The following is a 15,102-nucleotide window of genomic DNA, read 5'->3' on the forward strand; positions in this document are numbered from 1 at the left end:
GTGGGATAATGGAAAGAACCCAAAACCAGGATTGGGCTGAGTTTATCAGTATGGACCCACTGAATAGAAGCTCTATATTTAGTATGAAAGCTTGAGCAGTTTAGAAAAGTCTCAGGTGCTGAGACTCTGACTGTCTGGCTAAAGTATTTGTCAAAAGATGGCCAGGTTAGAAGGAAAAGGAGATGCCTGATATCCCTTTTAGCTTAATGAAGGGATTTCAAGGCTGAGTAAAACTGGAATGCTTATGGATTTGCTGTTAAAACCTAATACACTACCACTATGGAAAGGCCCAGAAGGCATGCCTTTCTCTAATACTGTAAGGTACAAAATGGTGAGGAAGAACATGTGAAGAGCTTTGTTATTGGTCCTTTTTGTTATTGATCTTTTATGATGAGTGACGCATCCACTCCACTGGATGAATTAAATATAATAATTCTAATTGGACACTGAATAGCATGGGCAAGTGGCAGCACTGGCTTTCCAAAGGCAAGGTGACAAAACCTTCTGAGTACCTGAAGTCCTCAAGTTTTAAGTTTTGTTTCCCCTTTCTCTTCATTTCCCCTCTCTCCTGTCCAAGACGGCAACCTTATCTTTTATGCTCACAATTAACAAAAAATGCCTTCTGGGGAAAATGACTATTGATGTAGTTCCTTTATGAAATCTCTTTCTGGATTATTTATTTATTTATGGTTTTTAAAGACAGGTTTTCTCAGTGTAGTCCTGGATATCCTGGAACTCTCTCTGTATATCAGGATAGCTGGGATCTTGTCTTTCTGTTCTCTAATTCTGACAGTTCTCTGATGATTATAAACACTTACTTTCTACACTTCATCTACATTTTTGTTCTAGGGAGAAATAAAAGTTTGGCATAAGATACTTCATCCTAACCAGGAGGAGATAGCATACTCCTGGTTAGTAATTTTTGGAGACCTACTAGACACTGAGAAAAATGTGTATTCTGCAGGAAATACTTAAATTCAGATCTTTCATATAACAGGGTAATGCTCAGGTTAAAAAAATTTGTCTTGGAGCTAGAGAGTTGGCTTAATGGTTATGAGCACTTACCGCTCTTGCAGAGGATCTGGGTTTGGTTCCCAGCACCCACATGGCAGCTCACAACTGTCTGCAACTATAGTTTCTAGGAACCCTATATCCTTTTCTAGTCTCTGCACTTGCACACAGATGGTTCACATGAACTCACACAGGCACACATATACATGCACATCAATTAAAGGCATGAACTGCCTCACTTACACCCCATGCACATCAATTTAAAAAAAATCTTTAAAAAAATCTCATTGTCCCTCCCAGTGGCATGCAGCCTTGCCAGACAATGCAGCTAGTCCTGATGAGACCTGATAACCCAGGGTCAGATAGAAGGGGAGGAGGTCCTCCCCTATCAATGGACTAGGGGAGGGGCATAGGAGGAGAAGAAGGAGGGAAGAAGGGAGGGGGCCACAGCTGGGATACAAAGTGAATAAATTGCAATAAACAATTAATAAAAAATTAAAAAAAACCCTCATTGTCTTTTATAAGCTATATTTAAGGAGAATGGTTAGGACAGATGTACTCATAAGTAAGCTTTTAGTAGCAGAAGTGGTAAAGGCAGCTTAGAAAAAAAAAAGGTAGGAATACCAACAAACCTACCTTTGATGATGTGGTGTACATGGTGAACCTTGAGTACCATTTGCTTGCTTTCTCTGCAACTCCTTTCCCAGCAGAGAACACACTGTGCCGTAGAACATCGAGTTTAGGTACCAGCAGTGTATCTAAGTTAAATGAAGGTGACGAATGGGCTAATGTTTCTTGAGATCCTTCCCTAAACGGACAAGTGGGTGAGAAGGCTGGCGAAGACCATAGTCTATCCCTTGGTCTCTCCTCATTTTTGGTATAACTTTTAGATTTGGTAAGTCTCACTGGCCTGGGAGAATTAGGAGGCAGGCTTGATCTTCTGCAGGCCTTGACCAAAGTTGGACTTTTCTTATTGGTTAACTTATCATCACATGCTCGTTGTAAGTCAATGCTTGGTGTACGACTTGTCAAAGGACTGCTCATGTTATTCATATACATTTCAATTTCTTCAGCTAAATTGCGCCTAGCAGATGGTGTTGAAACACTTTTGCTATCATCTTCATCCTCTTCTTCTTCCACTTTCTGCTGCTGTTCAGTCTCAGCAACCAAAAGAGAGAGAGGGTCAAATCCTGTGACAACATCTGTTTTTTCAGAAGGTTTTACTGAAAAGCTGCTGTTTATACGCTGAAGCCTCTTGGGATTTTGTGCAATGACACATCCCACTTTTGATCCATCTGTTTCAGTATCTAAATCTTCTAAGTCAAAAATAACAGGAGAATCCACTTTATCCAAGCAGTTTGAACCATCAAAAGGTGTGTCATCATCACTAGACTCCTTCTCTAGGCTATCTCTTTTTGATCTTACGGGTGGCTTTCCAATATCAAGACTATTTGGTCTTGTGCTTTTTGAAATAACATTTGAAAGAATTTTTGCATCAGCTCCTAATTTTTCAACCATATCTCCAGGGTTTGCTTCCTGGTTAATTCTATTCAGCATAAATCCCATCAGTACCCTACCACTGAGATTACGGTTCCTATTTCCCCAGGCCATTTGCTGCTGCAAATGGGATTCACCATCACTTTTGTGTCTTTTCCTGAAGCATCTGCTTTGCATGTTTTGTGCTTCATTTGTATCCTCAAGAGATGACATTAAGAGCAGCTCAGGTGTACTTTCTGGAAAACAAGAAATGTGCTTTCAGCTATGAAAATGTACTGTGCAAATATGTCATCTCAAATATTTAAAATACTAGTAATAGGAATGAAAACAGCAGGTGCTCACTGGCTGCCTGGTATTTAGCAGGTCCTACTTTATTTTTGCCATTGTTGCTATAAACATTCCAACATTAGCAGATGAAGCAGACATGCAGAGAGATAAACTATTCAGCCAAAGTTACCTAGTTCTTCAGTAACAAACTCAGATTCAGATTTGTCTAATGAGAAAGGCTATGCTTTCAGCCATTAGAGTACACGTAGAAAAGAAAAGCTTACCAATTAAGATTTACATTTTAACAGTAATAAATTTACACTAAGTAACCGCTATACAACTGTAACTATGTTAGATGAACTTGAGAGTCTAAGCCGTCTCCTTATTACGATGGAAAACAAGTCCCAAACATCAAATCAAACCAATGGTAACTTTATTAATTTTATTCACAAGTAAAAATTATTTTTAAATCTTCAAATCTTTTTTGACTATACATATAGATTAAGTAACTTTACCTTTGTTTTAATACAGTAATTTCTGTTTTGTACTATAGAAATATCTTTTAAGCTGGGCATGGTGGCGCATTCCTGTAATCTCAGCACTCAGGGAGGGAGAGGCAGGCAGATCTCTGTGAGTTTTGAGGCCAAGCTGATCTAAAGAGTGAGTTCCAGGACAATGAAGGCTACATAGAGAAATCCTGTCTCAAAAACCAAAAGCAAACCAACCAACCAACCAACCAACCAAATAAACAAAACAAAACAAAACAAAAATGTTGTTGGCTTTTTTTTTTTCCAGACATGTTTTCACTAAGTAGCCTGGGCTGCTTGGAGAATGCTAAGTAGACCAGGGGGCCAAGAACTCACAGATTCCCCTGCCCCTGCCTGCCAAGTGCTGGGATTAAATGTGCACCACCACGGCCATGGGGATTAGTTTCTTAATCTGAAGGACTATCTAGTTTGTCTCTGAATAAACAGAAACTGCATCAGACTATAAAAGCACATGGTTCATTTAAAAGTTGGCTACGTGTCTCCTCAGATTCACTACTCCCTCTTTTTGCACAATTTCCCGTCTAAAAGTCCCAATAGTCCAAATTCAAAAGGTAGCGCTTAGACTGCAGGTGTGTCCTTATAACTCGTTATAATAAAATCTTGAGCAAATATGCTATAAAATACAAAACCAAAGCTCCTAAATTTTACTAGGAGAGGGCACACAAATATATTCTAATAGGTAATTCTAGGGCATTAATATCTTGAAAAATTAAATATTCACTGGGATCAGTAAGATGGCACAATGGATTAGGATGTCTGCCACAAAGTCTGACCACCTGAAGAAAACTACCTCCCACAAGTTGTCCTCTGACCCACACACATGGCTGTAGCACATATGAAATGTAATTTAAAAAAATATTTAAAAAATACATATTTAGTAGACACAGACATAATTCACTCTGCACATAGCGAAAGTGTACTATTCAACTTACCTGCACAGTCTCCAGATACTGTATCAGCACTGTTGTTATCTGCACCATTGAGGCGAACTATACTGGAAGAACTTTGGTAACTGAGAGTAGGAAGGCAATCAGCACTTCCTTTTGTACTCTCATTCTCTGACACTATAAAGGTGAAAAGAAAAAATGTTAGCAAAATTAAGCTCGTATATGTTGCAGGATTATAAAAAGCTTTTAGTCTTGCATATTTCAAACTGAAAATTGGTGATAAGAATACAGTAACTAGGGAGAGGTGGCTCAGTGGTTAAGAGCACTCTCTGTTCTTCCAAAGGACTGGGGTTCAATTCCCAGCACCCACATGGCAGCTCACAACTGTCTGTAACTCCAGTTCCAAGGGAACTGACACCTTCACACTAACGCACATAAAATTAAATAAATTAGTAAAAAGAGAATGCACTAACTGCTTCTTTATATACTTGCCAACCACAAATAAGTCATTCCACTTAAAGGCGATCAAGTGTGGATCAAATTACTAAGAACTGGTCATATACATGGGTCATATAAATTTTATATTTTTCTCTTTGGATGTAAAAGACAGATTTTGGAGTGGGAAGAAAAGGGGAAATATAAATAAAAAGTTCACTAAGAAATTTTATTTGTTTTTGTTTTTGTTTTTGAGACAGGGTCTCTCTGTGTAGCTCTGGCTATCCTGGACTTGCTTCGTAGACCAGGCTGGCCTTGAACTCACAAAGATCCGTCTTTGTCTGCTTTTCCCTGGTATTACAAGCATGGGTGGTGTTCATCACACTAAGAAACTTTAAATAAAAATATTGTGTCCACTAGTATGTCCACTTGACACAAGAGTCATCAGAGGGGAGGGAGCCTCAACTGAGAAAATGTCTTCATAAGATCAGGCTGTAGGCATGCCTGTGAGGCATTTTCTTAACTAGTGATTGATGGGGGAGGGCCCAAGCCATTGCGGGTTGAGCCACCCTTGGAATGGTGGTCCTGGGTTCTATAAGAAAGCAGCCTGAGAAGTCAGAGGAGCAAGCCAGTGAGCTGCACTTCTCCATGGCCTCTGCCTCACTCCTGCCTCCAGCTTCCCACCCTGTTTGCCCCCGTCTTGGCTTCCCCAGTAGACAATGACTTCAGAGATAGAAGCCAAGTAAATCTTTCCTCCCCACATTGCTTGCGGTCATGTTGTCTTCTAACAGCAATAACAGACCTAACTAAGACAAGTAGTATTTATCCTCAGAAAAAGAGCTCTGTTAAAAAAAAAAAAAAAAAAAAGATATTTCTACTACGAGTATTTTAACACTTGAGTAGGATTTGCTTGGAGACTGTTTCACCACAGAGCCATCACACATGCTCCAGAACACTTTTGGGTGAAAATATTAGGTGGTAAAGAGAGATCAAAGAGAAGAAAGATAATTAGAATAGGAAGATAGAAGGTAAAACTAGTACTTTTATACTTAAAGTTATTTGTATTTTCTATGCATGTAAATTCCTAATTTATATAAAATCAACTTAACAATACGTACAGGAACTAGAATCACTCCCTTTTTTGTCCTTTTCCCCTTGAATGTCTTCAGTAGATGTAGCCTGTCTTCTAATATTTTCCTTAGATAATGAATTATATCCAAGATCAGACCGGCCACCTGAGCAAAAACAGAACAAATACTATACTGCTTATTATAAGCTTTTCTTGAGCTTATACCCGAGACAGACTCACTGATCAGATAGAAGACTGGTCAACTGCAAAAGTCCCTAGGCCAACACAGTACTTGAATGAACACTCCTGGCTCCTGTCCTGAGTGACAGCACTGCAATAGGGGCCTGACTTGTCCGCTGAAGGGCTGAGGTGGGGACTGTGACAGCACACCATAAAGAAGAATGGTGACATCCCAGGGAGGGAGCACCAATTTACATCTGGAGATCTGCTGGCCAATCCCTCCTCAGTGAGACCAACTAGACCCAGGTACCACGCATTAGCGTTTGGATTTCCTTATTAACTTCAGGATACACTCCAATCAAAAGCACTATTCTGTTAGCTACCCAGAACCCTCCTCCATTAATGTAAGAAAGGGACTACTTCTGGGTAATTTACTTTTGATTCCACATTGCAGTCAAGTAAATGTATACTTTACACTATCTTGTAGGTACTTCAACCAGACAAACTACACATTTTTCTCTCAAGACCATCATCATTCTAGGTAAAAGTCTGAGTTGTTTTTTCGTTTTTTGGTTTTTTTTAAAGCTAGTTCTAGCACTGACTCACTACATAGAACAGGCTGGTCTCAAAGAGATCCACCTGCCTCTGCCTCCTGAGTGCTGGGATTAAAGGTGTGCACCAACATGTCTGGCCTGAGTTCTAACTAAGCAACGGAGAAGATAAAATTGCAGGGAATTCATAATCACACATGCACACATAGGTCATGGAAACTCAATGTCTAATGATTCTGCCACAAATTCAGGTTCCTTTAACTTCCTTTACTTGACAAGTAATTTTTCTAAAAACCCAACTGAATAATTATAGAACTGCACCTGAGTACGAGTATACAGGAAAGAGAAAAATACAGTGTGTTAAAATTACTCTTAGGAAGTTGGGCCTGGCGGCACATGCCTGCAACTCCAGCACTTGGAGGCAGTCAGGTGGTGTCACAGCGAGTTCTGGGACAGCCAGGGCTCTGTGGAGAGGTCCTGTCTCCACACAGCAACAACAAAATCCTTCTTAAGGAGAGCAGAAGCCAGGCGGTGGCGGGGCATTACTTCTTAGCACGCGGGAGGCAGACGCAGGGGGAACTCTGTGAGTTCCAGCTCAGACTGGTCTACACAGTGAGTTCCAGGACAGCCCGAGAAACACTGTCTCGAAAACAAAACAGATAAAAAAGCTAGGGTTCTGTCTGGCAGGGAATATTTGAGAATGTGTGATTTTTTTTAAGTAACTATATTTTAATGAAAGTAATATCATACTCATTGTTAGTTACATTTAAATTGAAAGTTCTTCTTTTAAAAAAGTTTGATTCAAAAGTTGTAAAAAGTAACATTCTACAGAAAATTCCTGGTGGTGTCATTTACTGGTTTCTCTACCCAAACCTTCCACAACCACAGTGGAGTGTTAACATCGGGAGCTGACACTGGTATAGTACTATTAACTCAGAAATACAGATTTCTTAAAAGGAAAATCTGTCCAAGAAAATAACATGGCAAGGGCTGGGAACACGGCTCATTGGTAGAGCCCTTGCCCAGGATATACAGATTTGATCCCTTCCCCTAAAAAAAAAAAAAATCCCTAAAATGGCAAAGAGATTAGATTATCATGAACTAAACTAAATCCTTAGATCTTAAATAATGATGAGAGTTTCATATAGCAATTAAATTTAATGTCAAGTGTCTAATAGAAAATAAAAAAGTGACAGTTAAACTTGTCATTGAAAACAAGCTAAAAACACAGACTAGCAAGTACCATTTTAAAAAGTAATATAACAAATGTATACAGAGGAACATACAAACTTGTACAGCTCTGTCAGCAGCAGCAGATACTTTGGACACTTTGATTAAACCCATATCAAAAGGTGCCTGTTCCACAATGTCTGTCCCATGATCACTATTCATGAAACCATGACTGACAGCATCTGGCCACCACCATCTGCTTAAGAACCCAGTTTGATAACATCAGTTTGTTGTTAGAGCTAATAACCTACTATGGAGCTAATGTGAAAAGTGCCACAACAACTCAGCAAAACACAACCACAACAGAGGATCTACTGTGAATTATTAATGACTACTAAACAAGATCACCAAAGGTTGCTAAAACTTGAGAAAGAGCAACTCGTCTTCTAAAATGGGAAAAACTGTGTAATACAGGCAGGATTTCCTTAATTTGAAAATCTGAAACCTAAAACTTTTTATGTACCAACATGACACCACAAGCGGAACATTCCACAGCTGACCTCATATGGCTGATCATATCAAGCCTCAGGCATATCATGGACACTACATGAAATGAACATAAGGCGGTGTGTAAGTTCTACATGGAACAGGAATGGCTTGGTTCCTGCCTTCCATCTAGCTCATTACACATTAACAAACACTGCGCCTCTAAAACAATCCGAATCCAGGAGACTTCTGGTACCAGGCACTATGCTTAATAGTCAACTTTTATTTAGATTTACTGGCTGGCAACAAAACCCAGGAAATATTCAGTATTTTAAAAGTACTTAAATTTTTCTAAAAATATAAACTATAATTAGTTTTGAAAAAGGCAAACCATGAGCACGCCCTATAGCCCTTTACTTACCTGAGAGAGCTGTCTGTGGTAAATGTGGATGTTTCTTCACAGCTCTTCTGAACTGTGCGACTCCTAAAACAACATTTCTTACTTTCGTCCAAAGAAAGTAGCCACTGCGGCTTCTTGAAGGCCACGTACTTTCCAGGACAGCCTATTTGTTTAAAAAATGTATAATTAGTAAAACAATTTTCATAAATGATATACAGTAGCTTCTGAATCAAGCTAAAGAAGATAAAAGTTAGATTAGACTGTCTAACACAAGATAAAATAAAAAGTCCTAATTTATGAAAGATATTCTGAACATTCTAAAATAAATAGCACAGAGCCTCTGATTACTTTTGGTACTAAACTGATGTGCAGTGGCAAAAACGGTACCATTTCCTCCTTAAATTACCTTATTGTAATACCCATAAGTGATTGCATTGGGGTCAATGCCAGCTTTCTGCATTTCAAAAAGCACACGGACTGCAAGCACCGGCTGGTCATACTGCCCACAGAGCTGCATGAGGATGCGGTAGCACACCTGCAACACAAGTTGAGAGGTGTACAGACGCCGGCACCCTCCACACAGAAATCTAGAGCACACACTGGGAACACGTTTATCACCTCATCAGGCGGGTCCATCTTCTTCAGCTGCATTTTTTTAAGCACATCATACGCTGTTTTCAGAGCCCTGACTTTGGAATGACAAACCTTCACATAAGCTGGGAGACAAATAAACCACAGTCCGTAACAGTGACGCAGCAGACACCGAGACCACATCTGAGGGATAGAAGAATACCTCTTCGCAATCTTATGGGCTGACTTGATTTCCTGGAAAGAAACCCAAGGTAGCATCCTTATCAAAGTGAATTGTGAACACAGAAATTCATGGGCTTTTGTAAAACTTGTCGATAACTAACATATTTTTAAGTCTCCTCTTGAATTTGTTTCATATGATACATAGAGACAGTTTTAGGTCAGATTACTACCAACTATGCTGAGAGCATCAAGCACCCATCATCTGGGTAGTACAGGTCTCAAGGGAAGAGGAGCATCGGATTTACTCCTTGTCTAGTCTTTGATTCCACGAGGCACGTAGAGTTCTCAAAGCACCTGTTTTGTTCTCCTGAACATGGGAGAGGGGCTGCTAGGACTGCTTGGTTTTGAAGGCAGTTTGTTCTTTCGTGCTTGTAGAAATCCTTCAGGCCTCTCAAATAAATTGTTCCTGAGAACTGGAAATCCATTGTAGCTGTTTCAGAGAAAAAGAAATTACTTTTCAACCACAGAAAGATTGCTACTAGCTAGAAGAATTATGATAAAATAACTTTTCATTAATGTAGAATTTAACTATAATTCTATCAGATTATAAGATATACTCAACAAATAAATATTATTATTTTTATAAGTATTAATTTTATAAATACAGATTCAATATATCTGGAAATAAAAGTGGAAATACATTTTAACGAACTTGAAATCAAATTCCTAAGCAACTGCACCAAACTTTTAAAAATTAGTGTTTATATAAACACATAGCTAGCGTTTTTGCATATGATGCTTGTGGTAAAGGGATCATTAAACAATATTCTTTCAAACAAGACAGCAAACAGTGCTGTTGCTTTGGATTAAGATATTTGCTGGCTGGTGGTGGTGCATGTCTTTAATCCCAGCTCTCAGGAGGCAAAGGCAGGCAGATCTCTGTGAGTTGGAGGCCAGCCTGGTCTACATAGTGAGTTCCAGGACAGCCAGGGCTACACAGAGAAACCCTGTCTCAAAAAAAACAAGAAAATTTATTTAATATTTTAATACTCTATCTATAAAAACTAGAAAGAGCTGCTGTAGATGTATCCTATCAGCACACTGCACTAGGTTCTCATATTATCTTGTTGGCTTATCAGGTTAGGTAGTGGGTTTAGGACCTTACTTTTGGAAGAAAAAAACAACAACCCGTGATTCAATGAATTACAGATATGGAAGAGTTATATAACCTTTAAAGTATTATTGAAGAATAAAAACAATTTAAAATATAAGAAAAAAATACAGTCTTAGACAAAAAGCACTGAAAACAAAATCACAAATCTTCCTCCCCCACTGCTCTTATTTTACTATACTCAGGACTTTTCTGTCTGCCCCACTGGATCTGAATGTGGGGATAAATGCAGCATTTAAGTCTATAAAGCAATCTCTCAGCAGTCTCTTACAGAATTTCTAAATTAACAACAGTCAATGTCAACAAGTCTAAAATTTCATATCTTAAAATAAAAATTCATCAAAAAATGAATAGTTTAAAATTGTGTATCATACAAATTAAGGCAACAGATAATGAACCTAAATTATATTCATAATCTCTTTGTAAATCAGCTACATTAATCAATGTGTGTGTGGCAAGAAAGAGGGAGTAGGAGTGAGGAAATTTGCTTTCAGTAAAAAGTAAAAATCAAAATTCTATAATAAAAGTGCTACAAGTGAGTATTGCCTGGTCTATTAATTTAACCAGTATTGACAGGAATACTTACATAAAATTAGAGATATACCAAAGCTTATGAAGAAAACTTTTTTTCTGTCTATGCCTCAAAACTTTAAAATGGATGTGGGATAGGCTTGCTTACCACCTAAACATTAGAGATCTGGAAAGTCTGCACTTTTGAAAATACCCCAGTCCTTAGAGAGCTATGCCCAGATGATGGACTGCCTCTCCATCAACTGCACACAGCTTCTTGAATACCTGTACTGTAACGGGGGCTCTTCGCCGTTGGGCAAGTGAGGGATCTCAGGAGGTGTCACAAAAACAGTATGTTCACTTTTGAACGATGCATCCAGTTCTATAAGTCGAACTTCACCACTCTTGTCCGTATCCACCTGGAGTTTTAAAATGCATTTAAAGCCATATCGGTTAGGGCAATGGTTAACTAAATACACTGTTTCTATTAGTGTTTACTATAGGACTATTGTGAAAAAGTGCCTTAGTCTGCTTAGCCATCTCCGTGGCCCTATTTCTAATTTTGTGAGTGTTTCTGGTATGTTTTTATTTTGTTTATATACTTATTTTGAGTGAGTATCTCACTATGTAGCCCTGGATGGCCTAGAACCCATAAGATTTTCCTGCCTCTGCCTCCCAAGAACTGGGATTAAAGGATTGTGTCACTATGTCTGGTTCTCTATTCCTAATTTTTTAAAAGGAGGGTGATTATTTTTGTTATATAGGTTCTTTTATACATGTTCCTCCTCCCAAACATGCACACCCACAATTAACACATTAAATGTGAGTGACAGCATCACTAGCAGTTAATCTACATTATTCTTTATATTATTTTCCAATTAAAACAACGAGTATTAGTGTTAATTTTTGAAAAACTCAACATAATTATTGTTAGAACACCACTTTTTTTCATACATCTTGTTGGAGGGTATTTAAAATTCTATCTGTATAAAAGAGGCTAACTTTCTATTTTCAGTTTGTCAAAGATTTTCAGGCTGCTGTGTACGGGGTTTCCCATATGGAGCACTGCTGAGCCTGCCTGTTCTTCTGAGCTCTAACTCAGGAAAATATAACTTTTCTTTCTCTCATTTCCCTTTGGATACCAGCCCAAACCCTAGCTTGCCTTCTCTGCGCCCCAGGTTTTCCTCCCCTCCTTCCAAAGTCTTCTCTCCCCTCTGCCACGCAGCTTCTTGCCACTGTCTGCTGCTGCACATTCCACATTTCCAGATCCCAACTCTTAAGGCACGGCTTTCTCGCTTCTCTTTCTTCTTCAAACCCCTCCCCGGGTCCCCACCCCACAGCTGCCAAGATTTACAGACTATTTGCCTCCCCCTCCCCTTTTTTTCTATGAAACTCTAATAAAATTGTGTTTGAGCTCTTCTCTGTAGCCTGAGGAGGAGACTTCTGAGTTGACCCAGCAAGGATACGATGAATGCAATAAGCTAGACTGGCCTACTGCCCGCTAGCACTCGGCGTTGGTCTGTTTACACAGAGCAGAAATGCAACCGACCACTAAGTTGCAAACCCAGCCTGGGATGGTCATTTTTAGAAAGCAAGATGCCTTCAAACATTTCTACTGTATTCTTATCTCAAGAAAATAACAAAATGTGAAAAACTCCTATCAGTACTAACGATGTCTTTGTAGGTTTGGAACAGTAACTAACTAGAAGTAATGTATGTGCCAAACAATAGGGGAATAAAAGAGAATAAATTCACTGGCTAAAGTATAGTGACTTTATAGTTAATGAAAAATAACGATGATATGATCAAATCTGCCTGATCAAATCAAATACAATACCTTTCCTGCTTCGTAAAATCCCACCAGAATGGCAGTAAGGAGGTTAGAAGTCAGAAACCAAGACAAAAGGCTGCTACGGGGGTGGGAGACAATAGCAGAGCTGAGATTCAAACACTCATCATGCACTGGAGAAAGGAAGCAGAGGATGCCAACATACAAGTTGTTTAGCTATGGAGTGCTTCAGACATGTGCTACACATATCACATCAAAAGTGCTGTATGTGAGCTAGGGAGATGGCTCAGTGGGTAAACTCCTGCCACATAAGCAAGAGGACCAGAGTTCAGATCCCCCCAACTGTGGAGAAGTGATGACAAAGAACTACAAGCAACTAAGCAAAGCTGAGAGCCCGAGAAAGAGTGTTCCCTAGGAAAGAGTACTAACTACTTATCTAAGTGCTCAGCCCTGAAAACATGTATGTATAACTGACATTATATAGACTGAGTAGGTTGTAATTATGTATTTAGGAACACACCCACCACCACCACGAACAACAACAACAACGAGAACATGAATTTGAAAGAAAGCAGGAGCTATACATGAAAGGGTTTGAAAAAAAGGAAAGGAGGAAATGACGTACTTATACTATAATCCATATATATATATATATATATATATATATATATATAGAAAGAAAATGAGATAAAATTGAAAAGTAAGAGGATCAGGCTAGAAGGTCAATAGTCAAATAATTCATATTTACAGAAGAAACACAAATAGGCAAGATAAAAAAATATAAATTTCTAGAAGTGAAGGAAGTGAATTTCCAAATTAAAAGGCTACACACATTCAATTCACTGAATAAAGAAATGCCTACACAAGGCATATTCCCATATTCCTGAGATCCAGTATATCATGGATTTTAGAGGTGTCCTGAGAGAGAAAGAGACTGACACAAATATCCAGAAATCAAGACGGCACTAGACTCTTGCCAATACCTCACAGGGCAGTAAGAGACAATGCAGCAATATATTTCAAATCCAAGTTCACTATCAAGGAGGAGAGGGGAAGGTATTTTCAGACAGGCTTCACCATAACAGGGAAATATACCAAGTAAGTAGTTATTGAAGCAGGAGCTGAAATTCAACTCCAGTGAGAGGTTACTGTAATTACCTAGGTGCTGGAGGAGAAAATTCTAGATGGCAGACTATTAAAACAATTAAGATGGAATATTCCAGCAAAAAATTTAAAAACTTTAATGGATAACTTGACATAAGAGTTTCCAGATGAGCCAGGCATGGTGGTGCATGCCTGTATTCCCAGCACTCAGGGAAGCAGAGACAGGTGGATCTCTGTGAGTTCGAGGCCAGTCTGGTCTACAAAGCAAGTCCAGGATAGCCAAGGCTACACAGAGAAACTGTCTTGAAAAACAAACAAACAAACAAACATGAGTTTCCAGATGATTTAGTAGACAGAAGACAAAAGTAGATCAACTGTTCACTTTGAGGAAAGAAAACCAATATGCATCTGTATTTCTTAGTACCACAAAATCTAATACAGTCTGAAACTCTGACCTACAGAGTCCGTACCTTGGTAAAAGCACATTGTCCTTTAGCTGTACATTTAAAAAAATTGCATTGTAGTGTAAACATAGCAATGGCATAAATCCTACATTCATCAGCTGGACATCTCTCTCTGCCTCTGGAAAGTACAGTGATATCTGTCTCGATTGGGAGAAAAAGAATTCAATACCACAGCAGGAGGAAATTAAGATATTTTCATATTCCCTTTATATTCTTCCAGAAGACATTGATATGCTCAGGAAACGCTGCTAAAAAGCAGTTGAAAACCCAAGAAAAGCCCTTTAGCTGACTTTAGCTTCAGACTGCCCAAGCCGAGTCCCTTCCTACAGCGGGCAGACCGCATTGTTTAAAACATAATCACGAGAAGCGTAAGCACGTGGTTCTTAAATTAGTCACAAACGAAATGCAAATAATTCTTCTATGTTGTTTTTTATCACTTCTATTCAGCATTACTCTTTTTTTCATTTCAAAATGTCTTCCATTTGGATATGATAAGATCAAAAGAGAAAAATGTCTGACTTAAGTTCAAGCACAGGCATGAGTTGGTGGAAGAAGTAATATGTATCTAATTTATTTATTTTCCATTGTTAAACTTCCAGAGGTAAGAGGATTTGTTCACTTAAAAAATGAGCTCAAACTTACCCAACTAAGGAACAGCCTCCACATAAATGATGATTCTTGAGGTGTACATACAACATTCTAAAAATGCTTACAGATTTATTGAGTTTTTATGCTGTATTCTTACTGGGGTAGGAGAATATGAAAGGCAGGAAAACTGCTCAGGGACTTACAGTTCAGGGAGCTCTACTC

At 38.8% G+C, this 15,102-nt stretch overlaps 1 protein-coding gene across 4 annotated transcripts in view; it reads right to left on the bottom strand.

Moving 5' to 3' along the window:
- The window catches only part of Dennd4a (DENN domain containing 4A), a 106,864-nt gene that overhangs the window by 21,705 nt on the left and 70,057 nt on the right, over positions 1-15,102 (bottom strand). For all 4 annotated transcript variants that reach the window (XM_060384893.1, XM_060384891.1, XM_060384892.1 and 1 more), the window contains 8 exons: positions 11,221-11,354; positions 9,609-9,744; positions 9,120-9,326; positions 8,908-9,036; positions 8,523-8,664; positions 5,764-5,880; positions 4,256-4,387; positions 1,648-2,744 (listed from right to left, as the gene is read on the bottom strand). In XM_060384893.1, the coding sequence (XP_060240876.1) occupies positions 1,648-2,744; positions 4,256-4,387; positions 5,764-5,880; positions 8,523-8,664; positions 8,908-9,036; positions 9,120-9,326; positions 9,609-9,744; positions 11,221-11,354 (2,094 nt within the window). The remainder of the gene's footprint in view (positions 1-1,647; positions 2,745-4,255; positions 4,388-5,763; positions 5,881-8,522; positions 8,665-8,907; positions 9,037-9,119; positions 9,327-9,608; positions 9,745-11,220; positions 11,355-15,102) is intronic.

The sequence above is a fragment of the Meriones unguiculatus genome, chromosome 6, assembly GCF_030254825.1.
Source record: "Meriones unguiculatus strain TT.TT164.6M chromosome 6, Bangor_MerUng_6.1, whole genome shotgun sequence".
NCBI lineage: Eukaryota > Metazoa > Chordata > Mammalia > Rodentia > Muridae > Meriones > Meriones unguiculatus.